The 23932-nt window shown below is 55.1% G+C and overlaps 4 protein-coding genes and 1 non-coding gene across 12 annotated transcripts; 4 read left to right on the top strand and 1 right to left on the bottom strand.

Moving 5' to 3' along the window:
- The first annotated feature begins 452 nt into the window (after window positions 1-452).
- Window positions 453-3753, top strand: ZBTB22 (zinc finger and BTB domain containing 22). 2 transcript variants are annotated; one of them, XM_005223288.5, is made up of 2 exons: window positions 453-547; window positions 1169-3753. In XM_005223288.5, the coding sequence occupies exon 2, from the start codon at window positions 1238-1240 to the stop codon at window positions 3140-3142; it is 1905 nt and encodes a 634-aa protein (XP_005223345.1). In that variant the 5' UTR covers window positions 453-547; window positions 1169-1237; the 3' UTR covers window positions 3143-3753. The 2 variants fall into 2 exon arrangements, with proteins under 2 accessions (XP_005223345.1, XP_059736516.1); XM_059880533.1 differs by having other exon boundaries at window positions 453-826.
- Window positions 3754-3974: 221 nt separating this feature from the next.
- On the top strand, window positions 3975-13894 carry TAPBP (TAP binding protein). 2 transcript variants are annotated; one of them, NM_001045885.1, is given in 8 exon segments: window positions 4106-4181; window positions 4307-4477; window positions 4719-4979; window positions 10641-11036; window positions 11428-11769; window positions 11860-11949; window positions 12083-12117; window positions 12806-13782. In NM_001045885.1, coding segments are annotated over 8 exon segments (1344 nt in total). In that variant the 5' UTR covers window positions 4106-4144; the 3' UTR covers window positions 12818-13782.
- On the top strand, window positions 5389-5456 carry MIR2376 (microRNA mir-2376). Its single transcript, NR_031301.1, has one exon. It is a non-coding gene; the product is annotated as a microRNA mir-2376 (primary transcript).
- Window positions 13895-14671: 777 nt separating the features above from the next.
- Window positions 14672-21783, top strand: RGL2 (ral guanine nucleotide dissociation stimulator like 2). 2 transcript variants are annotated; one of them, NM_001075154.1, is made up of 18 exons: window positions 14672-14747; window positions 14948-15147; window positions 16406-16489; window positions 16747-16925; window positions 17055-17105; window positions 17194-17491; window positions 17762-18013; window positions 18100-18203; window positions 18296-18380; window positions 18459-18527; window positions 18690-18764; window positions 19290-19322; window positions 19442-19563; window positions 19659-19754; window positions 19837-19948; window positions 20056-20346; window positions 20874-20988; window positions 21109-21783. In NM_001075154.1, the coding sequence occupies exons 2-18, from the start codon at window positions 14989-14991 to the stop codon at window positions 21321-21323; spliced, it is 2340 nt and encodes a 779-aa protein (NP_001068622.1). In that variant the 5' UTR covers window positions 14672-14747; window positions 14948-14988; the 3' UTR covers window positions 21324-21783. The 2 variants fall into 2 exon arrangements, with proteins under 2 accessions (NP_001068622.1, XP_024839183.1); XM_024983415.2 differs by lacking the exons at window positions 14672-14747; window positions 14948-15147; window positions 16747-16925 and adding an exon at window positions 15581-15720.
- A 772-nt stretch (window positions 21784-22555) lies between these two features.
- PFDN6 (prefoldin subunit 6) lies at window positions 22556-23857 on the bottom strand. Of its 5 annotated transcripts, none has more exons than XM_005223224.5 (5): window positions 23766-23857; window positions 23541-23684; window positions 23228-23298; window positions 23022-23146; window positions 22556-22786 (listed from the first exon to the last, which is right to left on the bottom strand). In XM_005223224.5, exons 2-5 carry the CDS (start codon window positions 23602-23604, stop codon window positions 22657-22659), a joined length of 390 nt encoding a protein of 129 aa, XP_005223281.1. In that variant the 5' UTR covers window positions 23605-23684; window positions 23766-23857; the 3' UTR covers window positions 22556-22656. The 5 variants fall into 5 exon arrangements, with proteins under 5 accessions (XP_005223281.1, XP_005223280.1, XP_059736266.1 ...); XM_005223223.5 differs by having other exon boundaries at window positions 23541-23619; XM_059880283.1 differs by having other exon boundaries at window positions 23826-23857.
- Window positions 23858-23932: the final 75 nt, after the last annotated feature.

The raw sequence follows: 23932 nt of genomic DNA, 5'->3' as shown, positions 1-23932 counted from the left end.
CCTCCTGAATGTGCTTTTCTTTCCCACTTCTAGCGGTAGCAGTAAAAAAGCCAATCAGCGGCCGACTCAAGGTTATCTAGCCAATCCAAGACCAGAGGTGGGGGGCGGAGCTTCAGGAGGACTGTCAGAATCTGGGCGACCGGGGCGGTTAGACATCGTAAACGCGCTAATGGCCACAGCTCAGGGGCGGAGCCCAAGCAGCGAAGGCCTAGACCCATCGCCAATAGGAAGAGGCAGGCTTACTAAATTAAAGGGAAATGAGAGCTTCGGCGGACCCGAGTCCGGAGTCCTTAGCGGCGTACGAGACGTGGTACCTTTAAGGTGGAATGAAGCAGCCGTTTTTTAAAGGAGAAGTGGCCGAGTCGGCCGAGTATTGCCCAGCGGCTCGGGCGGGGGTGCCTGCCTGTGCCTTTAAAGCCTGAGGGGCGGGAGGCGGAGCGGAGGCGGAGGGCGGAGGGAGTCGGCGCAAGATGGCGGCGGGAGGGGCCCAGGCTGTGGCTCTGGCCGCCGAGTGAGGGGTGGGGGGGGCCCGGGGGCGCGCGGCCCGGTAAGCGGGGACGCGCGGGGTTGGGGGGCGCCTTCCGGGTGGGAGAGGAGGTCGAAGTACCGCTTGGGGCGGAGCAGAGGGGGGCGGGGTCCTATGTGGGCGGGGGTACTCAGGGGCGGAGCCAAAAGGCCACGGGGCGGGTCTTGAGCTGGGCGATTAGGGATAACTGGGGGCAAGGGGCGTGGCTAGCCAGGGGCATGGCCTAAAGGGAAATGGTTTTCGATGCCAGAACCGACCTGTCCCCCCCCACCCAAGAAAAGTGTACAAAACCCCAGTAAGGTAAATTTTATTAAGTTGGGCTCTCAGGCAAATGGGAATTTCTGAGGGGAGGCACCCCAGTCCCCAGGAGTACCTTATTTCTCTAACCTCCAAAGAAAGCACTGGATTTGGAGTTAGGACTCCTGCGTTTGTGGGTGCTGCCACTTAATGGTGTGACCTTGGATAATCTCTTAATCTTTCTGAGCCTCAGTTTCCTTATCTGTCAAATGGGGTTGAGAGGAGTGCCTACCTTATAGTGTCCTTGTAGGGGGTTACCCAGATAATAAATGTGAATGTGTTTTTAAACTGTAAAGGGCTGTGTCATTATGAGATGTTATCATTCGTCTCTCTTTTTCTTTCCAGAGACCCCCCCGGCCGCCCTCCTCCTTCCCTTGTTCCTGTGGCTGGGGGGGTACCCCTTCCCTCCACACCATGGAGCCATCTCCTCTGTCTCCCAGCGGGGCAGCACTCCCCCTGCCTCTATCACTGGCCCCGCCACCACTGCCCCTGCCTGCAGCGGCGGTGGTACATGTGTCCTTCCCAGAGGTGACCAGTGCCCTCCTGGAGTCTCTCAATCAGCAGCGGCTGCAGGGCCAGCTCTGTGATGTGTCCATCCGGGTGCAGGGACGGGAGTTCCGGGCTCATCGTGCTGTCCTGGCTGCTTCTTCCCCTTACTTCCACGACCAGGTCCTACTCAAGGGCATGACTTCCATCTCGCTGCCCAGCGTCATGGACCCAGGAGCCTTTGAGACTGTCTTGGCTTCAGCTTACACTGGCCGCCTCAGCATGGCTGCTGCTGACATTGTTAACTTCCTCACAGTGGGGTCTGTGCTCCAAATGTGGCACATCGTGGATAAGTGCACTGAACTCCTCCGAGAGGGCCGGGCCTCAGCCAGCGCCACCACCGTCACCACTGCTGCAGCCACGTCGGTCACTGTCCCTGGTGCTGGGGTCCCTTCAGGGAGTGGGGGCACGGTGGCCCCTGCCACTGTGAGCTCCGTGCGCTCCCATGCCTCCAGCCGGGCCAGTGAGAATCAATCCCCCAGCAGCAGCAACTACTTCAGCCCCCGGGAGTCCACTGATTTCTCATCTTCCTCCCAGGAGGCCTTTGCAGCTTCTGCAGTGGGCAGTGGGGAGCGCCGCACGGGCGGCCCTGTATTCCCTGCCCCTGTGGTTGGCAGTGGGGGTGCTACCTCTGGCAAGCTGCTGCTGGAGGCAGATGAGCTGTGTGATGACGGTGGGGATGGGAGGGGTGCGGTGGTCCCTGGGGCTGGGCTCCGCCGGCCCACCTATACACCCCCTAGCATTGTGCCACAGAAACACTGGGTATATGTGAAGCGGGGTGGAAACTGCCCAGCATCGGCACCCCTGGCTCCTCAAGACCCAGACCTGGAAGAGGAGGAGGAGGAGGAAGACTTGGTGTTGACCTGTGAGGATGACGAAGATGAAGAGCTGGGGGGTGGCTCCGGGGTTCCAGCACGGGGAGGACCCGAGGCTACCCTTAGCATAAGTGATGTCCGGACCCTGTCTGAGCCTCCGGACAAGGGAGAGGAGCAGGTTAATTTCTGTGAGTCCTCCAATGACTTTGGTCCCTATGAAGGTGGGGGTCCTGGGGCAGGGCTTGATGATTCAGGGGGACCAACCCCTTCATCCTATGCTCCAGCCCACCCTCCAAGGCCCCTGCTCCCACTGGACATGCAGGGCAACCAGATCCTAATCTTCCCATCCTCTTCATCCTCCTCCTCCTCCTCACAGCCACCAGGGAACCAAGCTGAACACGGGGCGGTGACCCTGGGGGGCACACTGGCAGGGGCCCTGGGCGGGCCAGGTGGTACTGGCGGGACCCCTGGAGGGACAGGCAGTGGGGATGGAAATAAGATCTTTCTGTGCCACTGCGGGAAAGCCTTCTCCCACAAGAGCATGCGAGATCGTCATGTGAACATGCACCTCAACCTGCGGCCCTTTGACTGCCCCGTGTGCAACAAAAAGTTCAAGATGAAGCATCACCTGACGGAGCACATGAAGACGCACACGGGTCTCAAGCCCTACGAGTGCAGTGTCTGCGCCAAGAAGTTCATGTGGCGAGACAGCTTCATGCGCCACCGGGGACACTGTGAGCGCAGGCACCACTTAGGCGGCGGGGGCGGGGGTGGACCGGGCCCCGGGGGCGGGCCCAGCGGACCGGCCTTGCAGCCCAAGAGAGAGTCCCCCTGCGGCGGCGGGGGCAGCGGCGATGAGGCCAGTGGGGCCACGCCCCCGTCCAGCCGATGCGTCTGGTCCCCGCTCAGTGTCCACAAGGTGGAAATGGGCTTCAGTGGGGGCGGCGGAGCAAACTGAAGGGGCGGCCCACCGGGGTAGCTTTCCGGGAAGAGAGATTAGGGGTCACGAATCTGGGGCACTGTGGACCCTACGTGATCTCCCAACACACTGTCTTCCTGTCTCTATGGACTTGTGTATATATATCCTGGAAGGGGAACCGCGTCGCATCATGGGCTACCCTATTCCACTCCTCAGCCCCTCCTCCCCAAAGTATCCCTGTAACTCAGCCCTTCCTTCCCTGCAGATGGGTGCACAGAAGCCCCAGCTCCCGAGTAGGGCGCATGTGGGGTGGGGGTGGGGGTGGGGTGAGGGGGCTTGTTGATCATCCAGGAGTCACTGGGTCAAGGGTCAGGTGGTTGTAGTCTGTACCTGAAGTCTGTGTTTGTGTAGTTGTAGGGACCAGGCCTTAGAGCCCCACCCTTGTCCTAGAATATAGCCTGCCCCCCAAAAGGATGTGCCCTTTACTTCTACCCTAATCTCTCCTCCCCCACTTTGGGGGTCCCCAACTCAATTCTCACTGGGGAGAGCGGGGGATGGAGACAAGGAGGGACTAAGTCGTAGGAGTACAGGTTTTTATTTTAAATCTTATTTTTTCTAAACAGTGATTAAAATATTTATTGGTCATTTCATTTGGCTTCCCGACAACCCCGATGTGTCTGCTTGGGACCGGGCACAGGTGGGGAAAGGTGGAGTAATGGTTCTCAGGGAAGTGGATTCGGGGTTGGGGGGGACAAGCGGGAGCGCCTCGGGTGTGGGAAGACTCCCGGACTCTGCAGCGCTGGGTGATCCAGGAGGCCTGGGCGGGGCTGAGGTCCCCAGGCCGGAACTCCCCAACTGGAGAGGATGTTCCGGAACCCCTGCCCGGCGCAAGGGAAGGGGGAAGGCGGGGAGAGAACCTGCCTCCCACGAACTTTCCCTTAGCCTGAGAGGGGATTTCCTCCGCCCCACCTGCTGGCCTTTGGAGGAAAGTGAAAGTGAAAGGAGGAAGAGGCTGCTTCGGAGCTGAGAAATCCGAACGCCATGAAGCGCCTGTCCCTGCTCCTCGCTGTGGCTTTGGGTGAGCGACCCCCGTGACTCCTGGCACAGGGAACGGTGGGAGGTGAGCCCCGCCACGTCCGGGGATGGGGGAGGTCGGGTCACCTGAAGTTGGGGCCGTGCCTTCACCCGCGCGCCTCTCCCCAGGCTTGGCGACCGCTGTCTCGGCCAGACCCACGGTGATTGAGTGCTGGTTCGTGGAGGATGCGGGCGGGGGCAAGTTGGCCAAGAAACCCGCTGCCCTGCTGCTGCGCCAGGGCGCGGAGAGCCCACCTCTTCGACCGGACCTCGCGCCAGAGCGCTACCTCAAAATTCACGGTGAGTCATCCCGGACTCGCTTCCAACTCTGTTGCCTCCTCCGAACACCCCCCCGCCCCCAGCCCTTTGGGTCTCAGTGACCTCGGGCCTCAGCTTCACCCAGCTGTAAAGTGAAACGATCCGCCCTGTCAGTCTCTCACGACCGGCTAGTCTGCACCTTTGTAAGTCCCTGGACTCTGCCCTCCCCTCTTCTTTCCTGGCGGAGACTTTACGCCTGCAGCTCTTCTCTCTGCGTTCACAGACCCCGCGGGCGCCCTTCAGGCCGCCTTCAGGCAGTATCCCCGGGACGCCCCCGCGCCACGCTGCGAGATGAGCCTCTACGTCCCGCTCCCAGCCTCGGCCAAATGGCTCAGCGGCTTGACCCCGGAGCAGAGTTGCCCGCGGGCCCTGGACGGGACTTGGCTCATGGTCAGCATGTCTAGCCCGTTCCTCAGCCTCTCCAGCCTCCTTCGACCACAGTCGGAGCCTCAGCCGGAGCCTGCTCTCATCACCATGGCAACAGGTAGCTACAGAAGGGAATGGGAGATTACTGGGTAGATTGTAAGAGTCCAGATCAGCCGTTAATTCGCTCTGCGGACTTGAGCGAGTCACTTCCCCAGTCGGGTCTCCGTTTCTTTATTTGTAAATCAAGGCAGTTCAGTTAAAGTTAAAATGTCTTTACCGCTTCATCTAGTCTCAACCTAATCTAAAATAAAATGCGGTTTGGGGCGGGGTTTTGGAGAGAGGCGGGGGGTTCCGGACACCTGACCTCAAGAATGGAGAAAGAAATGGCAACCCACTCCAGTATTCTTGCCTAGAGAATCCTGTGAACAGAGGAGCCTGGTGGGCTGCCGTCTATGGGGTCGCAGAGAGTCGGACACGACTGAAGCGACTTAGCAGCAGCAGCAGACCTTAAGCAACTGGCTAGGCGAGGGGCTTGGGAGGGTCTCAGAAGCAGGAACTTTTGCTCCTTTCCTCTGAGATCTTGCTAGGCGCTCCCACCTTTGCTGTTCACCCTGTTTAAAAAAAAAAAAACTGCCTTCACGCCCCACCCGTTCCCACATCCGGCGCTGCAACAATCAGCAAAGCACAGGCTCTTGCGCTTAAGCGCGTTAATCTCCCTTGACAGCCTCCTCTTATGGCTCGTGATGATGCGTTGACTCTGTGGTCACTGAATGGTGGGCTTGAGTGCATGGAAGGGACGCGGCGGGGGATCTGGTGGTTCCGGCTGCAAGGACGGACCACTTGCCGCATTGTGTAACCCGGTTCGAGGCCCAGGGGTTGGGCAGTTTTCGGGTCTTGGTCTTGGGAGTGGGTGGATAAAGCAAAAGTGGGGAAGATGCAACCTGGATTTGGGTTTCTTGGAGCTCTTCTCTGGAGGGTGATGGGAACAGAGTCCTTGGCAATTCTTAAACATTGTGTGATTTTATGGAAAGCATACAGCCTGACCTTCCAGTCAACCCCTACTGAGCCCTACACCCTGCCTTCCCCAGTACCTTCTCCCTGACGTTCGAGAATCACCCGTGGGACTCAGCACCCACTACACAATCCTCACCTCTGCTTCCACCTCCATTCTTTGTCCCCAGACATTGCCCAGGGCAGGGACAGAGGCAAACTGTTCCTTGTGGGGACGGCAGTTGTCTCTAGTGGACAGAAATATTTCCAAGGCTGTTGGTTTCACGAGGTAGGGTAAGAATGTCCCTTTTTCTCTGAATCTGCTTTTCTAGCTGTAAAATGTGGATGGTATTTCCCATCTGCCTTCCTGTTGTTGTGACAATCAAGGGAGACACTTTGTTAATTTATTCACTGACTTAATAAATGTTTATTATCACCAAGAATAAATTAGGGCCCTGTAGTTCTCAGTTCGGTCTACAAATAAGAATCCTTAAAAATTTCACTCCAGGTAAATTAAATCAGAATCTCTGGGGTGGCCTTGAACACTTTTAAGGGTCACAGAGGTGATTAGATGTAGAGTCTACTCTCAGAAACGTTCTCATCAGATTTGCCATGGGATAGTTTTAGAGTAGAAAGTGACTTGAGCCCTAAAAGAAGTGTGGATAGGGAGCCAAGGGCATGGCCAGGTGAGAACGTTATTGCAGCTCACCCACCACCGGGGGTGAAAACTAGTTGCTGTGCTCAGTCTTCCTTTTCAAACATTCTTGCTTGATTAGGGATTTAAGAAAATGAAAGGTTTTTTTTTTTTTAATGTAAAATTAAAAATAGACTCTTTCCAGGGTCACAGATCAATAGTTTTGCTAGTATGGATTTATTTATACTTTATTTCTTACCAAGTAAGTTGTTAAATACTCTAAAATGTTTGTTGACAAATATACTTTCTTAATATACTTTGTGTGTATAGTATTTCTCATCATTCTTTTAAAATTATTATAGAAAGTTTCAGTGATACACTAGGAGAGGAAAATAAACCCGCCATACACTGTATACCTACTTGTACAGTTATTACATTTACCGAATTTTTTAATGGGAATAACATCTTATCTATTAGTTTTGGCTGTGCTGGGTCTTCGTTGCTGGGCGTGGGCTTTCTTCAGCTGCAGTGTGAGGGCTTCTCATTGTGGCCATTTCTCTTGTCGCGGAGCACAGGCTCTGCAGTGCAGACTCAATAGTAGTTATGGCGCATGGCTTTAGTTACTCCAGGGCATGTGGGATTTTCCTGGACCAGGGATTGAACCTGTGCATTGTAAAGAGGATTCTTAACCACTGGATCCCCAGAGAAGCCCTACCAAATTGTTATACCTATCTTCCTCCAATTTTCTATTCTTTTTTGGAAGTGTTTTTAAGTATGTCTCATCATATTATTTTACTCATAAGTACTTCAGTAAACATCTCTATTACCTAAGGACTTTAACATCCCCCCTACACACAATAGCATTATACCTAACAAAACAAATAATAATTCCTTAATATGATTTAATTTCTGGCCCATACTAAATTTTTCCCAATTGTCTCAGTGATGCTATTTTACAATTGATTTGTTTGAATCAGGATCAAAAAGATGTCTGTATTTTCTCTTTGGTTGTTGAATCTGCTTGGGCTACCATCACAAAATATCGTCGACTGGGGGGCTTAAACAATAGGAATTTATTTTCTCACAGTTCTGGAGGCTAGAAGTTCAAGATCAGTGTGCTAACATGGCTGATGTCTGCTGAGAACTCTCCCCTTGTGCTCACAGACAGCTGCCTTCTGGCTGTGTCCTCACAGGGAGGGAAGAGGGAGAGAGCTTTGCTATTTCTTCCTCTTCTTATAAGGGCACCAGCTCCATCAGATTAGGGCTTACCTATGACCTCATTGACTTGTATCACCTCGTCCAACTCCCTGTCTCCAGTCACATTGCAGGTTAGGGCTTCAACGTATGAATTGGGGGTTGGGGAAGGCAGAGCCGCAAACATCCAGTCCATAGCAGTTTTATCTCTTGAGTCTGTCTTATTGTAATTGCCCTATCCCTTTAAATGCTATTGGCTTGTCATTTGTTCTGTAGATGTTCCCTTATTCTATATTTGACCAATTGTTTGCTCATCCTGTCATTTTCTGTGTTCCTTTTCCCTCCATGTTTCCTATACATTGATAGAGCTAGAGGTTTGATTAGATTTGGGTTTAATTTTTTTCAGTAATACCCTATAATAGTTGTTATCATTCACTTTTAACAGAAAAGCATAGACCTATATAATACAAACTGTGAAACAGTAGAAATTTCCTTACCAACAGGTTCTGGCCCTGTTATGTTTACATGTGTATTTTTACAGAGTCCAGGTTGTGGAATGTAGGTCTAAAATTGCTTCAATTACCCATATTAAAGAGCACTCTTAGCTTAAGATTTGCTTATTAATTCTACAGATTGATTCATACAATTCAAAAGTGTGTTTCTGGATTTAAATAAACTAAATGAAATTGCTTACTTTTTTTACTCTCTTGAACAAAAATAGTCCTGTGAGGTTCAGAGAAGTTTAACTTTGTGGGCCTTAGAAGCTAGGATTAAAAGTTACATAAAAGTAGGGAATTCCCTGGTGGTCTAGTGGTTAGAACTCTGCTACGCTTTCACTGCCAAGGGCTCTGGTTCCATCTCTGGTTGTAGAACTAAGATTCTGCAAGCCAAATGGCACAACCAAAAAACAAAAATAATCACAAGAGGAAAAAAAAATTACTTCCACTTGGAAGACCCAGACATTTCTGGCAGTTGAACAAAGCTAAGAAAAGCCCAATGACAACAGATTTTCTACTGGTCATAGAAAGGGCTTCTCCGTGGCTGGTTCTTCGGGTGCAAGAGAAGTCCGGAAAGGCTAGATTACCCAGTTCCTTGAAAGCTGGGGTTTATAAGTGATAGTGAATCATCAGAAGTTTTGTGTGTATGTGTAGGTATGTGGGTGCCATTTTTCCAAAAGCCTGTTATTTTACATGATTCCTACAAAAGGTAGGCAAGGATCAGTCATTGGACTAATGGGAAAATAGAGATAAAGTCATTTTTCCAAGATACCCTGCAAATCCTTCACCATGATGATGACAGTAATGAAAGTAGTAACAGCTAAGCATTTTCTATACACCAGCTCCTGTTCTAAGCACTTTATAGGCATAATCTTATTTATTCCTCTGAACAACCGTAAGAACTAAGTACTGATGTTATACCCATGTCACAGATGAAGAAATATGAGACAGAGCAGTTAGGTAACTTGTCCAGGGACACACAACTTGTAAGAAGCAAGGCTAGGGATTGAACCTGGGCCCTCTAGCGCCAGCCTCTGCTTTTAGTTGCTAGGTTCCTAGGAAACTGGGATTTTTAAACAGGCAAGTGCCTGGGTCAGACTTGCAGCCATGTTATTTGGTTATAGTGTGAGGATGAAATGAAGGAGAGCGAGATCTGAGAGGAGGCTGCTGTAACTGCCCAAATGTAGCAGAAGCAGCACTTGCTGCTGCTGCTAAGTCGCTTCAGTCGTGTCTGACTCTGTGTGACCCCACAGACGGCAGCCCACCAGGCTCCCCCGTCCCTGGGATTCTCTAGGCAAAAACACTGGAGTGGGTTGCCATTGCCTTCTCCGGATGAGCGCTTGAGTCGGAAACAAATGTAACATCTATCTGGGAGACAGAATTAGGGCCTGGTGGGGATGGCACATAGCGTGTTATGTTTGGCAATCTGTCTTTCTTATCAGACTGCACAGTTGGAGGGCAGGGGGCTGCCTGTCCTGTTCACCACTCTCATCAACTTTGAACATCCTAGGTGCTCAATCAATATTAGTCAAATGAATGAATTAGAAGGAATCTTAGGGATTGCAAATGTTTTCCTTTAGTGCCTAGGGGCTGGTGGTGATCATTTAAGGCAGGGAAGACCGGCACTGGAGCTGGGCCAGGGGATGTTCTAGAGATGCTGTTCAGCTGGGACATGTTATGTTTGTCTGGCAGATGACTGGCTGTAATCACAGCAAACACTTTTGTAGATGTACTGTGTTCCAGGCACTATTCTAAGCAGCTTTAATATATAGGTGTCTTTGTTGTCCAGATCAGTAGCAGATATGAATTGACTGAACCTTCACTGCTCCAACTCCTTGGGATGAGTGCTAGCATCATCATCATCCTTATTTAGGAGAACGGGACACTGAAGAGTAAACTAACGGCCCAAGGCTATATAACAGCTGCTGAGTTGGGACTGATCAGGGCAATCAGGCTCCAGGCATTTAACCAGCCTATACTTGCCTAAGCAGAGCCCAGAGGTCTGTGTTCAGCTTTAGTCTAGAGCCAGAACCTTCCAGGGTCAGTAAATACTCTGTGTAGCATCAGGGGATTGACAGTCATGAGTCATCACTGTCTTCACCAGCAAACCAAGAAAGGCCTGGCTCTTCAAGTGTGGGTGTGGAGACTGGTGGGCTGGTTCAGGCTGTGTCAAAAGGACCCTCAGATCCCTCTGTCCCCAGGGCTGGTGCAGAATGGGCTGTGTGTTCCGAGCAGCCTTTAAAGGCCGCCCTTATTCACCTCAAGACCCCTCTGCTCACTCTGAGTTACAGTGGGTCCCACAGTCCCAGGACAAAGGGGGTTTGCAGGGAGGGCTGGGAGATGGTGAGTGTCCAAGGAAGTGTCCTTGGAGGGGTGGGTAAGAGTTAACTCCTCCCCATAACCCAATTCTCTATTTTTTCTCTTTCTCTTCCCCTCCCGACCCTTCTCTCCCCACCGTCCCCAGCTGTCCTAACTGTCTTCACTCACACCCCTACCCCTCGCATCCCAATGGGACAAGATGCCTTGCTGGACTTGAGCTTTGCCTACGTGCCCCTCACCCCCAAGGCTCCTTCTCTGGCCCCAGGTCCCCCTCCCTTTGGGCTGGAGTGGCGACGCCAGCACCTGGGTAAGGGGCACCTGCTGCTAGCTGTGACTCCTGGACTGAATGGGCAGGTGCCAGCTGCCCGAGAGGGGGCAGTGGCATTTGCTGCTTGGGATGACGATGAGCCCTGGGGGCCATGGACCGGAAATGGGACCTTCTGGCTGCCTGCAGTTCGGCCCTCCCAGGAGGGTACCTATCTGGCTACTGTTCACCTGCCATACCTGCAAGGGCAGATCACCCTGGAGCTTGCTGTACTGAGTGAGTGAGGATATGGCGATTCTTATGGGTATACGATGGTCACTAGGATTGTAGGGACTCCATGATGGGAGGACAGTGGAGAAAAGGGTGCTGGGTGAATACGGGGAGATATACTGGGGTCCCTGGGAGTCAGAGGGGCAATGGGTAAAGGATTCCTAGGGATCTAAAGGGCTTTGGGATGGAGGTTCCCAAATCTGAAGAAGGGGTCCTTGAGGCTGGGGACACGGCATGAAGATTCCTGCGAAACACCAATGGGGAGATGGTGGGCTCCCCAACCTGGGAGGAAACCCCTAAACCCTCTCAGTATGGGGAGCCAGAGGGCACACAGAGGGCCTCTGAGGCAGGGCTGTGTAGATCAATTCCCCATGCTCCTTTCTTCCTCTCTCCCCAGAACCCCCCAAGGTGGCCCTGACACCAGCGCCTCTTGTATGGGCTGCTCCTGGGGAGGCACCCCCAGAGCTGCTCTGCCTCGTGTCCCACTTCTACCCCTCCCATGGGCTGGAGGTGGAATGGGAGCTTCGGGGTGGCCCAGAGGGTCGCCTTCAGAAGGCTGAGGGCCAGAGGTGGCTCTCGGCCCTGAGACATCACTCAGATGGCTCTTTGAGCCTCTCCGCACACCTGCAGCTGCCCCCGGTCACCAGTGAGCAGCATGGGGCCCGCTATGCCTGCCGAGTCCACCACCCCAGCCTGTCCGCCCTGGGGCGCAGCGCTGAGGTCACCCTGCAGGTGGCTGGTAAGAGTCTGGAGGACGGAGAAATGGGGTGGCGCTGGGGGGTGTGCCTGGGAATTTCAGACTCACTCTCTTGCCCCTTCTGCCTGCCAGGTCTCTCTGGGCCCTCTCTGGAGGACGGCATTGGTCTCTTCCTGTCTGCCTTTCTCCTCCTTGGGCTCCTCAAGGCACTGGGCTGGGCCGGTGAGTGTGAGCCCCACCCAAACTGGGACCCTTGAGAGGCAAGACATTATCTGCCTCCTCCCAAAGAAGTCTGACACTCATCCCTTTGCCCTACTGCTCCCCCATCCCATCTCTTCTCAATCTCTCTCCACAGCTGCCTACCTGACCACACAGAATTCAATGGAAAAGGTAACAACACTCCACTTTCCTTTATTTTTCCCTTCTCATTTTATCCCCTTTCCCCAACTCCTCACCCAAGAGGGCGGCTGCTGGCCTGGTGGGCAGAATCCAGCCTTGGAATTCACACAGACCTGCATTAAATCCCGCCACCTCAAACAGGCTACACCTGTTTCCTTGGGTGTAAGGGGGGGAAAATGACTTAGGCAGTGATATCCTATAGAAATATAACACAAGGCACATATGTAAATTTAAATGCATAGTCTAGGGACTGCATTAAAAAGGTAAAATATATCTAATATATCCAAAATGTTGGCATGGCAACATGTCATCAGTATAAGAAATTATAGTGTTTTCTCCATTCTGAGTCTTCAAAAACAGTGGTTTATTTTAAACCTCAGTATGGACTAGCCACATTTCAAATGCTCAACAGACACGAGTGAATGGTGGCTTCTGTACCGGTCAGCAGAGCCTCAGAGGGCTGTTGGAAGGATTTAAGGAGATATGGCATCTCCTTTGAAAGATGCAGGAGCAGAAGCACTTGGTGCTGCATCTGCCAGGCTTAAAATACACAGAAAGCGTTAGCCTCTTTCTGCTGCCACCTCTGTGCCCTTGACGTTCACTGTCTCTGGACTGACCATGAGCATTTAACCCTGCTTTCTAATACCCTGAATCCCTCACCTTTTTATTTCTCTTCCAGAAAACAGAGTGAAACCAACTCAGCACCATCCTGGGGAAGCCACCATCCTCTCCGGTCTAAGCTACTGTAATAACTCCCCAAATTGTATGCCCTCTGTTCCTGCTCCCTCCAGTCTCTCTCCACTGAGCCACTGGAATGCTTCCTGAAAAGACACAAGGCATTCACCTCCTTAGGACTCTAGAGCAGCGGTTCTCAAAATTTTTGGTCTCAGGATCTCTTAAAAATTACTAAGGACTCTATAAAGCTTTCACTTATGTAGATTATAAGCCACAGATATTTACTGTACTGTTCTCAAAACTGAGAACAATTTAATACACAGGAAGACACAAGCACACGTTCCATTAGCTGTGGGGACGATGTCAGTACATGTCATGTAGCTTCAGGAAAACGCCAGTGTAGGTTCTTTAGTGACCGAGAGTGAAAAGGCAAGTAACAGTTTAGGATTGCTATGAAAATAGTCTAAACCTCACGTAGCCCTTGAAATAGTCTCAGGGACATCTGGGACAGGAACCGGTGCTCTAGAGGCCAAATCCATTCTTTCCGGCCCTGACTCTCTGCATCCCTGCCCTCCAGCCACTGCTCCGCTTAGCGCTCTCCCGCCCTCCTCCCGATGCTCATTACACCTAAAGCTGATCCTTTTCTCCATGGCCTCCCACTCCCTCTGGGTCCCAGAGCGTTGTTGTCTCTGCCTGGGCTACGGACCAGGTCAGCCTCGCCCCCTCAGACCGCCGCGTGTCCCTCTGGTGCGGTTCACCACGGTTGTATTTAAGTGATTGTGCGAGTCGTTGTTAAAAGCCTGCCTCCCTGCCCGGACTGTTGGCTCCTCGAAGGCTGGGACGACCCTGTCCTTTCCCTGCGGTGTCTCCCGCGCCTGCACAGGGCCCGCTGGAGGGCGCTCAATTTAAGAAGTTGGCCTTTTTTTCGTCCGAAAGATTAAAAAAAATGTGTTGAATCAAATAAACTACTGGAAGAAGGAAGCAGCGGCTCGGCTGAGGGGGGTCCCCTTCGAGGGCCAGGTCGGTCGGCCCGACGGACGCAGGGTGCGGGTCTAATCGTGTGGCAATAAACTCGTTGCAGTGTTTTTCAAAAGGAACCTCTCAGTTCTACCTCAGGGACCCTCTTTCCAGGCGCTGTGATACTTCCACTCCCCCATGGTTCCTTCCCACGGCCCGCCTCTAACGCCTTGGCGGCACCCGACGCCCCTTTGGAAGGGACTGAAGCCGGGCGCCACCCACGGCCGACAGCGTGCCCTCATGCCGCGGGCACTCGCGGGGGACCAGGGCAGCGGAGGGGCCGGCCTCGGCGCCGGAAACAACCCCCGGCGCCCTCTCTGGGACCGGAAGTGGCGGCTTCCTGCCCCGCCCACTCCCGAGCAAGAGAGGAGCCCCGGGCTCCCCCGAAAACCCGGAGCGGATTTTGGCCCGCCAAACGCGTGGGTTGGGGCGAAGTGGAGCCCCGGTGGCCCGGAGAAACTGGGCCCGTTCCCCCTGACACGCTCCCCGCGGGACTTTTAGCCTCGCGGTGTGCGAGGAGCGGGATGTTAGATTCGGCTCTCGCCCTTCCCCGGGGGCTGGAAACGGGAATCCCTGTCCCCACTCAGCGCAGAGCAACGTGGGCTCCAGGCTCCCCGAGCACAGTCGGGCTGGAGACCCGGGCTCCTGGGTCCCAGCCCCCAAGCGTCCGGCGCTCCTCTAAGTCCGCGGCCGTGGCTCCTGTCCTCACTTCCTTCCCTTTTGGCTCCTGCTCTCGGGGCGGGCGGACGTCGGGGGGGAGCGGAAAGGGCGGGAGGGCCCGGGAGTCTGGCGGGGCGGGGGGTTGGGGGGGGCGTACAAGGGGGTGCGGAAAAGCCGGGGACGGGCTCGGTCCGGGGACGTGATCCGGGGCCGGAGACCGACGGGAACGGCAACTCGGGAGCCGCGCTGCCCCCACCCGTCCTGAGCAGGTCAGAGCCGGAGCCCCCCGTAACCCCGCCCGAGCCCGTGCTCCTGACCCCCGGTCCACACAACGCCAGGCCCTGTGTGCCCCTGCAGCGTTGCCCCCCGCCCCACCTCCCCGCGGGGCTTCCCGGCGACTACCTGGAGCCCACCTTCTGGGGCCCTGCTCACCCCTGACCCCCGCCTCCTCGCTCCTGTCTCTCCTCAGGCGCCCCCATGGCCCGACCCCGCTGACTCCTTCAGCCGGCCATGCTCCCGCGGCCCCTGCGGCTGCTGTGGGACACGAGCCCCCCTGGGGGAGTCGTGCTGAGCAGCTTCCGGAGTCGAGACCCCGAAGAGGGTGGGGGCCCCAGTGGCCGGGGCGGGGGCGGGGGGCAGGAGGAGGAAGACGACGACGACGACGACGAGGTGAGGCGCGGGCGGCATGTGTCCCGGAGACTCTCCCCGCTGCGAGTCTGTGTCCCTGCGTCTCTTCCTGCCTCAGCCCTTGCTGCGCCTCTCGCCGGAGTCGGCCCGTGTCCCCCAGCGGGGAGCCCCGAGGTTCTGTGCGGCACAGACACTCAGGAGCCTGCCCCGTTCGCGCACGGCGCGTGTGGCTGGCTGGCCTGCGGGTCCCTAGCCCTCTCCGCCCTTGCCCGAGTGGCCCGTCCCTCCGGGCGTGGAGTCTAGGTCCCTGTCTCCCTCCGGGTGTCTGTTTGGCGGGGAGGGGTTTGTTTCCACAGTAACCCGCTCCTCCGACTTCGGGATTGGGGAGGGAACCCTTCTATTTCGTGACCCCTCCCCGCTCCGCTCCGCCGCCTGGGGCTGGGCGGAGGTGGGGAGCCGAGGCTCTCGGACCGTTGAGGGCGGTCCCGGGCCGAGTGGCTGGTGGTCACCTGCTTCTCTCCGGGGCTAGTGGCAGGAGTAGGATTCGGGCCTTAAGAAGGGCCGAAAGTTGGATTTGGGGCCCCGAGGTTTTGGACACTCTTATCCAGAGTCTGGGTGAGGACTGACTGGGTGACTAGCAGGGCTGGTTTTTCGGGATCGGTTGGGGGAGCGGCCGGGGTCACATGACTCTGTGAGTCTAAACCACCGCCCCCCCCCAACACACACACACACACACACCATCCCCACTTCCCCTTCTCCTTCCTGTATTGGGATCGGCGCCGCAGCCCTGAGGGGGGTCTCCAGAGCTGAGGAGGGACCCGGAGAAAGGGGGCTAAGGGGACTTACTCTTTGGGCTTGGCTAGTTCCTGCGGGGGAGGGCGGAGCATGCGGTTGTGCCTGTGACTGAGGTTTCAGCTTCTCTAGATCGCTGCCTCAGGCTTTCTGCCTCTCTTGCTTCCCCCTCCTCCTACCTTTGCACCTGGATTCTTGGCTGTTCAAGGGTTCAGCTCTGGGGGGAAGGGGCTGCAGCGGTCACCAGGCTCAGGGTTCCTGCATTCCATCCAACTCCCCACTGCAACCCCTTAGACTCCACCGGGCCCTGAGGCGGCTTGGGGGGGGCTGTCTGGGCCCCAGTGGGGAAGACCTGGGGTCACCAGCCCCCCCAACCCCTCGTACTCGCTGGTACTGTCCCCCTCCGCAACAGGTGAGGGGCACAGAGGGAGGAGCAGGGCTTGGGGGTGAGGCTTGGGCAGTGGGGTGGGGTGTGGAACCATCTGACCTCCCCTTCTTGCTCCTCCAGGCCCCTGTGTCTGTCTGGGAGGAGGAGGAGGATGGTGCTACCTTTACAGTCACAAGTCGCCAGTATCAGCCTCTTGATTCCTTGGTGAGATTATAACTTTGATATCTCACCTCTGACCTACCACCTCCCAGTTCCCCTGCCTCCCACTGACTTTCTGGCCAGAATACTAGGTTGGAGGTTTGGAGACTGGACTCAGCTGTGTGACTTAGTTCGAGTCATTTGCTCTCTCTGAATCCTAATACAATGAGGCTGAATCATCTCCTAGGTCTGGGATTTCTCCCAGAGATCTAGCGAGGGAGAGTTGAAAAAAGGGTCAGTGGCTGGTGCTCTGTCTCCCCCAGGCCCCAAGGCCTCCTCTGCGTTCCTCCCGGAAACTCCGAGCTGGCACCCTGGAGGCCCTGGTCAGACACCTGCTGGACGCCCGTACATCAGGGGCTGACATGACCTTCACAGCAGCCTTCTTGGCCACTCACCGGGCCTTCACCTCCACGCCTGCCCTGCTAGGGCTTATGGTTGACAGGTCAGGCTACTAAAGGACCAAGGGTCATTGACATGTCTTGACTTTGTAAAGCCAGACATCCCACCCAAATAGTCAAAACCGCTAGGGTTTTGGAAAACATGGACACATAGAATCTCTTCCCTTCCCCAGGCTGGAAGCTCTTGAATCTCATCCTGCTGATGAGCTAGAGAGGACAAAAGGGTAAGTGACCCCTGAGTCTGACTTCACAGTTTTCTCCGGCCAAGCAGCAGCCTGACACCTAATCCCCGGTGAATTCCCCTTCTCCCAGGGTAGCCATCTCTGTACTGTCAACCTGGCTGGCCTCTCACCCTGAGGATTTTGGCTCTGAGGTCAAGGGTCAGCTTGACCGGCTTGAGAGCTTCTTTCTTCGGACAGGGTATGCAGCAGGGGAGGGTATTGTGGGGGGCGGCGCTGACCTCATCCGCAACCTCCGGTCCCGGGTGGACCCCCAGACCCCCGAACTTCCTAAGCCCTTGGCCCTCCCCGGCGATCCCCCTGCTGACCCCACGGATGTCCTGGTGTACCTCGCTGACCACTTGGCCGAACAGCTGACCCTGCTAGATGCGGTGAGACCCTGACCTCTGACCCCATGACCCCTGCCCCCTTACTAACCTGTCCCTAACTCCACATCCTTACCTGGCTTCCAGTCCTTCCTGGTCCAGCTCCCAGCCTCCTCTGTCCACCCAGTTTTGACCTTTCCCCATTTCCCCTTGATTGTTGCCCTTCAAACCCTATGCCCCTCTGGTTCCTTGGCCACATGAGATCCTCACACCCCTGACATTGGAAGGCTGACCTCACTTGACTATGAACTTTAACCTCTTACCTCTGCCCTGCAGGAGCTGTTTCTCAATCTGGTCCCCTCTCAGTGCCTGGGGGGCCTGTGGGGTCACAGAGACCGGCCAGGACATTCTCACCTCTGCCCATCTGTCCGGGCGACTGTCACACAGTTCAACAAGGTGGCAGGGGCAGTGGTCAGCTCTGTCCTGGGGGCTACCTCAACTGGAGAAGGGCTTGGAGATGTGACCGTACGGCCACTTCGTCCTCCCCAGAGGGCCCGGCTCTTGGAGAAGTGGATCCGCGTGGCAGAGGTACGAGAGAGACTTGGCCCTGTTGGGGATCAAGGTGTGGAAAGAGGTCCGTCCGAAAGCTGTGATCTCTGTCTGTGACCCTACAGGAGTGCCGTCTGCTCCGAAATTTCTCTTCAGTGTATGCTGTGGTATCAGCCCTGCAATCCAGCCCCATCCACAGGCTTCGGGCAGCCTGGGGGGAAGCAACCAGGTGGGGAGGACAGGGCCCTGGAGGGGAGTCAGGGCTCGGAGTCGGGAGCTGAGCTAGGCCCCTCCTCAAGGCCGCTGCCCCCCACCCCCCAGGGACAGCCTCAGAGTCTTCTCCAGCCTCTGCCAGATTTTCTCTGAGGAGGATAACTATTCCCAGAGCCGGGAGCTCCTCCTGCAGGTGAGGCCCCATTCCCTGGCATTCCTGCCATCTCCCCCCACCCCCATCCCCCATGTCACCTTGTTCTGTCACCGTCAGGAGGTGAAGCTGCAGCCCTCTCTGGAGCCAAATTCCAAGAAGTCCCCGAGGTCTGCCTCCCGGGGTGGGGTGAGTGACCACTGGGGGTGGAAGCGCTAGGGTTGGGAAGGGGGCACAGCAGGGGGAGGAGAATTAAACTTGTTCTGGGGCAATGGGTTAGGAAAGTGCAGAGGGAGGGGGATCCCTGGGATTAGTGGCAGGGGTGACTGACCCTCTGACTTCTGACCTCAGGGTGTGGTCCCATACCTTGGCACCTTCTTAAAAGACCTCGTAATGTTGGACGCAGCCTCTAAGGATGAGCTGGAGGTCAGTAGTGTGTGTGTGTGTGTGTGTGTGTATTATGGTGATGGAATGAAGAGACCTCAGGGTCTGACAGGCCACCTCTTTCCAGTGCAAGGCAGAAGCAGTAAGGGCCAGGACTCTGTTATTTTGGCAAATGTGCTTAACCTTCTTGTGCCTCAGTGAGCTGTAAGTGGGAGACTAGTGACAGCATCTACATCAAGCCTTTCTTATGAGGGTTGGATGAATTAATGTTGGCGAGTGTTCAGAGCACGCCTGAGGTGCAAGCATACGTACACAACGTTTGATAAATAAACCAAAGCTGGGATCTTGGGCAAGTTCCTTTTCTGATCTCTAGTTTTCTTCTCTGTAAATTGGCCACAGTTTCTACCTGTGATGTTCAATGTAAAGGGCAAGGTAGTGGGCTGAGGGTGTGATGGGTAAGAGGGGGAGGAGCGGGGGGCCAGAGGAGTCACAGAGGCCAGTGTGGGAGAGGGGATATGCTCTCTGTGGCAGGGTTGGGACCCTCACCCCACCCCCTTCCCCTTGCAGAATGGATACATCAATTTTGACAAGCGGAGGAAGGTGAGGAGAGTGCTTGGCCATATGCCAGCCATCTGTAGCCCCATCCCAGGAAAGGGAGAGGAGGGCGAAGTCAGAGCTCCCTGGATTGGGCCTCCTGCAGTCTGTGGGCTCCTTCCTAGGAGTTTGCTGTCCTTTCTGAGCTGCGGCGGCTCCAGAACCAATGTCGTGGCTATGACCTCCGACCTGACCCCGATATCCAGCGGTGGCTACAGGGGCTCCGGCCACTGACAGAGGCGCAGAGGTGACTGGCTGGGTGCGGTTGGGACTCCAGGGCACAGGCTGAATGTGGGGGTCAGTGTGTCATGTCCTGACTTCTGCCCATTGCCCCCTCCCCAGCCATCGCGTGTCGTGTGAGGTGGAGACGCCTGGGAGCGGTGACCCACCTGCCCCGCGGGTGCTTCGGCCAACACTGGTCATCTCGCAGTGGACAGAGTGAGGGAGTCAGTGGTTGGAGGGCAGTCTCTTGGGGACTTGTCCTTCTTCTTCTGATCCTCCCAATCTCCTGCCATTCCAGGGTGCTGGGTTCTGTTGGGGGTCCCACCCCCCTCGTCTCCTGGGATCGGCCCAGTGTGGGAGCAGAGGAGGTGCCTGGAACCCCCGCCCCACTGCTGACCCGGCTGGCCCAGGTGAGCTCCACTCCTGAGCCTCTGGTCTCTACACAGACCCTGACTTTGTGAATCTTTCTCCCTTGGCTTTCCTGCCTTCATGCCAGTTCTGTCTTGTTGGTCCCCAGCACATGAAGTGGCCGTCTGTCTCATCTCTGGACTCCGCCCTGGAAAGCACCCCAGCCCTGCAGAGTCCAGCTGACCCCAGCCACCTCTCTCCCCCAGCTTCCTCCCCTCGGCCTTCTCGAGGTCACCGCCGCTCAGCCTCCTGTGGTTCCCCGCTCAGTGGGGGTGCAGAAGGGGCCTCCAAGGGGCCTGGATGTGGGGGAGGGGCGCCTGGGCCAGGGACCTCTGATTGCCGAATCATCCGAGTCCAGATGGAGCTGGGGGAAGACGGCAGTGTCTATAAGAGCATCTTGGTGAGAGCTGTGGGTCAGGAGGTTGGGAGTGGAGATGATGTCTTAGGTGTCAACAGCCAAAGGGGAGGATGATTTTAGTTTTAATTGACCTTTGGTTTTAGCAGCCATGTTTTATTTTCAAAGTTACTTTGTATTAGCTGCTGCACTTTGAACTTTGGGTGTCCTCTGAGATTCTCAGAACCAACAGTGGTTTCCCCGGAGGGAACAGCCCGGCAACCATGTGGGCTGGCCCGCGGGGTACAGGGGGCCACCATGTTGGGTTTCCCTGGTAACTCAAAAGTTTGGACAAGGGCAGCCTTCTCTGTGAAGGCCATGGCAACCCACTCCAGTATTCTTGCCTGGAGAATCCCATGGACAGAGGAGCCTAACAGGGTACAGTCCACGGGGTCGCAAAGAGTTGGACACGACTTGGCAACTGAGCAGCAGCAGCAGCTTTCTCTGGGTGGGCTCACTGGCTAGGGTTGGAATGATGCAAGGCCAAGGTCATCATTGCAATTAACTGCTCTTTTGGTCTGCTGTCCTGCCAGGTGACAAGTCAGGACAAGGCTCCAAGTGTCATCAGTCGTGTCCTTAAGAAAAATAATCGTGATTCTGCGGTAGCTTCGGAGTACGAGCTAGTGCAGCTGCTCCCAGGGGAGCGAGGTCAGGGCCTGGGAGGGAAGGCAGACTCGGGAGGAGAGTGGCGCCCGCTGGTGGGAATGCTGCCACACCCAGGGGTTGTGCGGGAATGACTGTGCTTGACACCTTTTTCTGAACCTTCAGAGCTGACCATCCCCGCCTCAGCTAACGTCTTCTACGCTATGGACGGAGCCTCACACGATTTCCTCCTGCGGCAGCGGCGGCGGCGGCCCTCCAGTGCTACAGTGGGCCTCACCAGTGGCCCTTCTGCCTCGGGAACTCCCCCAAGCGAGGGAGGAGGGGGTTCCTTTCCCAGGATCAAGGCCACAGGGAGAAAGATTGCCCGGGCACTCTTCTGAGGAGGAAGCCTTGTTGGTTCATAGAATTCATGGTGGCCATTCCAAACGTGGGGAGCCATCCTGAGTGGTGGCAGTTGCCACATAGGGAAAACATCCAGAAGGGTGGCCAGCCACCCTGGGGCAGTGAAGCACCACTGGTTTACCAGACAGCCAAGACTCAGCCCTGTGAAACTGGTAATCTTGGTGCCTAAGCTGGATACCTGCGTATAGCTTCTCACGTGCCATGAATGCAGCACACAGCTAGTGCTGGGGAAAAGATCTGTTTTTGATTCCTGGCCACATCCTAGCATGCCAAGGGCCAAGGAAAGGCCTGGAAGGAGGAGGAGAGGAAAAGCCTAGAGGCTCTGAGTCCCAGGGGAAGGGAATGGCAAGAGAAAGTTTCTCGCAGGAGCCTCCTCTTCCTACTCTGGAGGTTCCTGTCGCTGTGACAACACTAATAAACCAGACACTACCTGACTGACTCCTGTCCTCAGTCTGTGCACTAGCTGCTGGGGGTGCGGAGCTGGCTGAAGGCAGACCCCATGGGAAAGGGGCCCAACCGAATCTATCCGTGAAAGCTGGATGCAGGGGCTTGGTGGGAACAGTTTCCTCAGAATGGTTTATTCCTCTCCAGCAACCTCTCCACCCCGGTCCTTTTATTGGCTCTTACATTTTTCTCCTCAGTTGTTAGACACCCAAGTCAAGTATCCAATTAAAGCGATCAGTGTGAAAAACACCCTTGGCTCTGAATTCCTAAGACAATTTTAGGACAAAAAAATGGAAGAACCCGTTCATGGACAATGTACAAACTTGGAGGTCTTAGAATGTGCTGGGATCTGAAATCAATTTAAGCTACATTTAAACAAAGTCTAGGAAGAAAAGAGACTAAAAAGAACTAAGATGCCAGGGCTATTTTGAAGATGACAAGAAATCATCAAAAGAGGATTACCATGTTCCATTCTGGGGTTGCAGGTTAGAGAATTGTGAGTTTTTCAATTTAACTTTTCCCCAAATTGTCTCACTGTCAATGCCCTTTTCTTGGTTGCTTCCAATCAAGAGAAGAGAGAGTTAAGGCTTGTATATACAGGCAAGAATTAGGTTTGAGACATTTCAGATTTTAGTCTCAAGAAAGAAGGGTTACTCTGCCACACAGAAATTCCAGTGCAAGAATTTGGATCTGAGAGAGTAATGCAGGCAATGTAGGGGTGAGGGGGAAGGGACCAGAGGAAAGGATGGAGACAATACAACAGAAGTGGCTGGTCAGAACACGCCAGGTATTTTCACATTTTATTAGCTACAGTATAGACCCTAGAGCTGCCTCATTCCTTCCCCTCCCCCACCCCCCAGGACAGGGTCAGGCTTTCCCAGGAGCTCCTGCCTTTGCCGCCTGCGCCCGCTGAAACTCCTGCTGCAGCTGAGCAAGGGTCTCCCTCTGTTGTTCTGACTGCTGCTCTAGGTCTCGGAGCTGGGATTCATATCGCTTACTGAGGAAAGGCAAAAAAGCAAATAAGGAGAAGTTAGTGAGACTTACTCTTGAGGGTGCTGAAGACAAGGAGATTGGTCAGAAACTTGAGCTCTAAGGGGAGTATGAAGAAAAGGGATGGAGTTGAAGGACCTGCTCAAATGGGGGCTACTCTGGAGAATGACTCTACAAAGGTTTCTCAACACCTTTATCCCAACGGATCAGGTACATCACAGTGGGGTGGAAGGAAGACTCACATCTCAGCTGTGATGTAGTCCAGCCTTTTCCCCACTGTGGCCCGAGCTTCCCCAAGCTCCTGTTTGACCAACACGGGCCCCAGAAGTTTAAACACCACGTTGGATCCATCCAGCAAGGCCAGTTCCTGATGGAGGAGTGGGAAAAACATGATCAGAATCACTTCCAGGACAGGTCCCTCCTCGCCCCACAAATCTCAGTCTCTCACCTCCTTCACGATATTATTTTCTGTTAGTTGTGCCTCTAGTTTCTGCCTCCCTGACATGGATTTACTCAAGTCTGGCGGATGAAAAGGTTTGTTTAGAGACATCTCATGTGCCACACGATCACCACAATCCTGGTGAGAACGTACAGCTGAGGAAGCAGCCAAGGATGGGCAGGCGGGACAGGGAATGGGAAGAATACAGAGAAGGGGAAGGAGCCGCAGGCTGGGGCCGGGGGTGGGACAGAATGCATTATTCGGGTGTAGACTTGGGTTGTGAGGGAATTGCCGCGAGGTCACCCCTACCCTGCTCCCTTACCCTTCTGCAGCTGTTGATATTTCTCCACTTCTCCCTGCAGCTTCTTCTGGATTAGCTCAGCCATGGCGGGGACGAAAGCCTGCGGGTAGCAGGAGAGGGGCGCTGGGTCTCGCTCTGGAAGGTACCCGGGCTCCCCTTTCTGGCCTGCGGAGGTGACAGCCCTCTTGAGAGGCAGCCCCTCGGGGCACCCACTGCAGTCTCTCCTCGTCCGGGATATCGACTCACCCCCGGCCTCAGGGAGTGGCAGAACCCCGAACTCCTCAACCGAACCGCTCCCCGACTCACGCTCTCACTTCAGTATTGATGAACCCGGAAGTAAATAGAGAATGCTGGGGAAAGACGGCACCGGAAGCTGTCATCTGACGCACGCCGGGAAATGTAGTTCTAACATG

This window comes from Bos taurus, chromosome 23, assembly GCF_002263795.3.
Source record: "Bos taurus isolate L1 Dominette 01449 registration number 42190680 breed Hereford chromosome 23, ARS-UCD2.0, whole genome shotgun sequence".
Taxonomy (NCBI): Eukaryota; Metazoa; Chordata; class Mammalia; order Artiodactyla; family Bovidae; genus Bos; species Bos taurus.
Note: the sequence above shows the minus strand (reverse complement) of the source record. Positions and strands in the feature narration are given on the sequence as shown.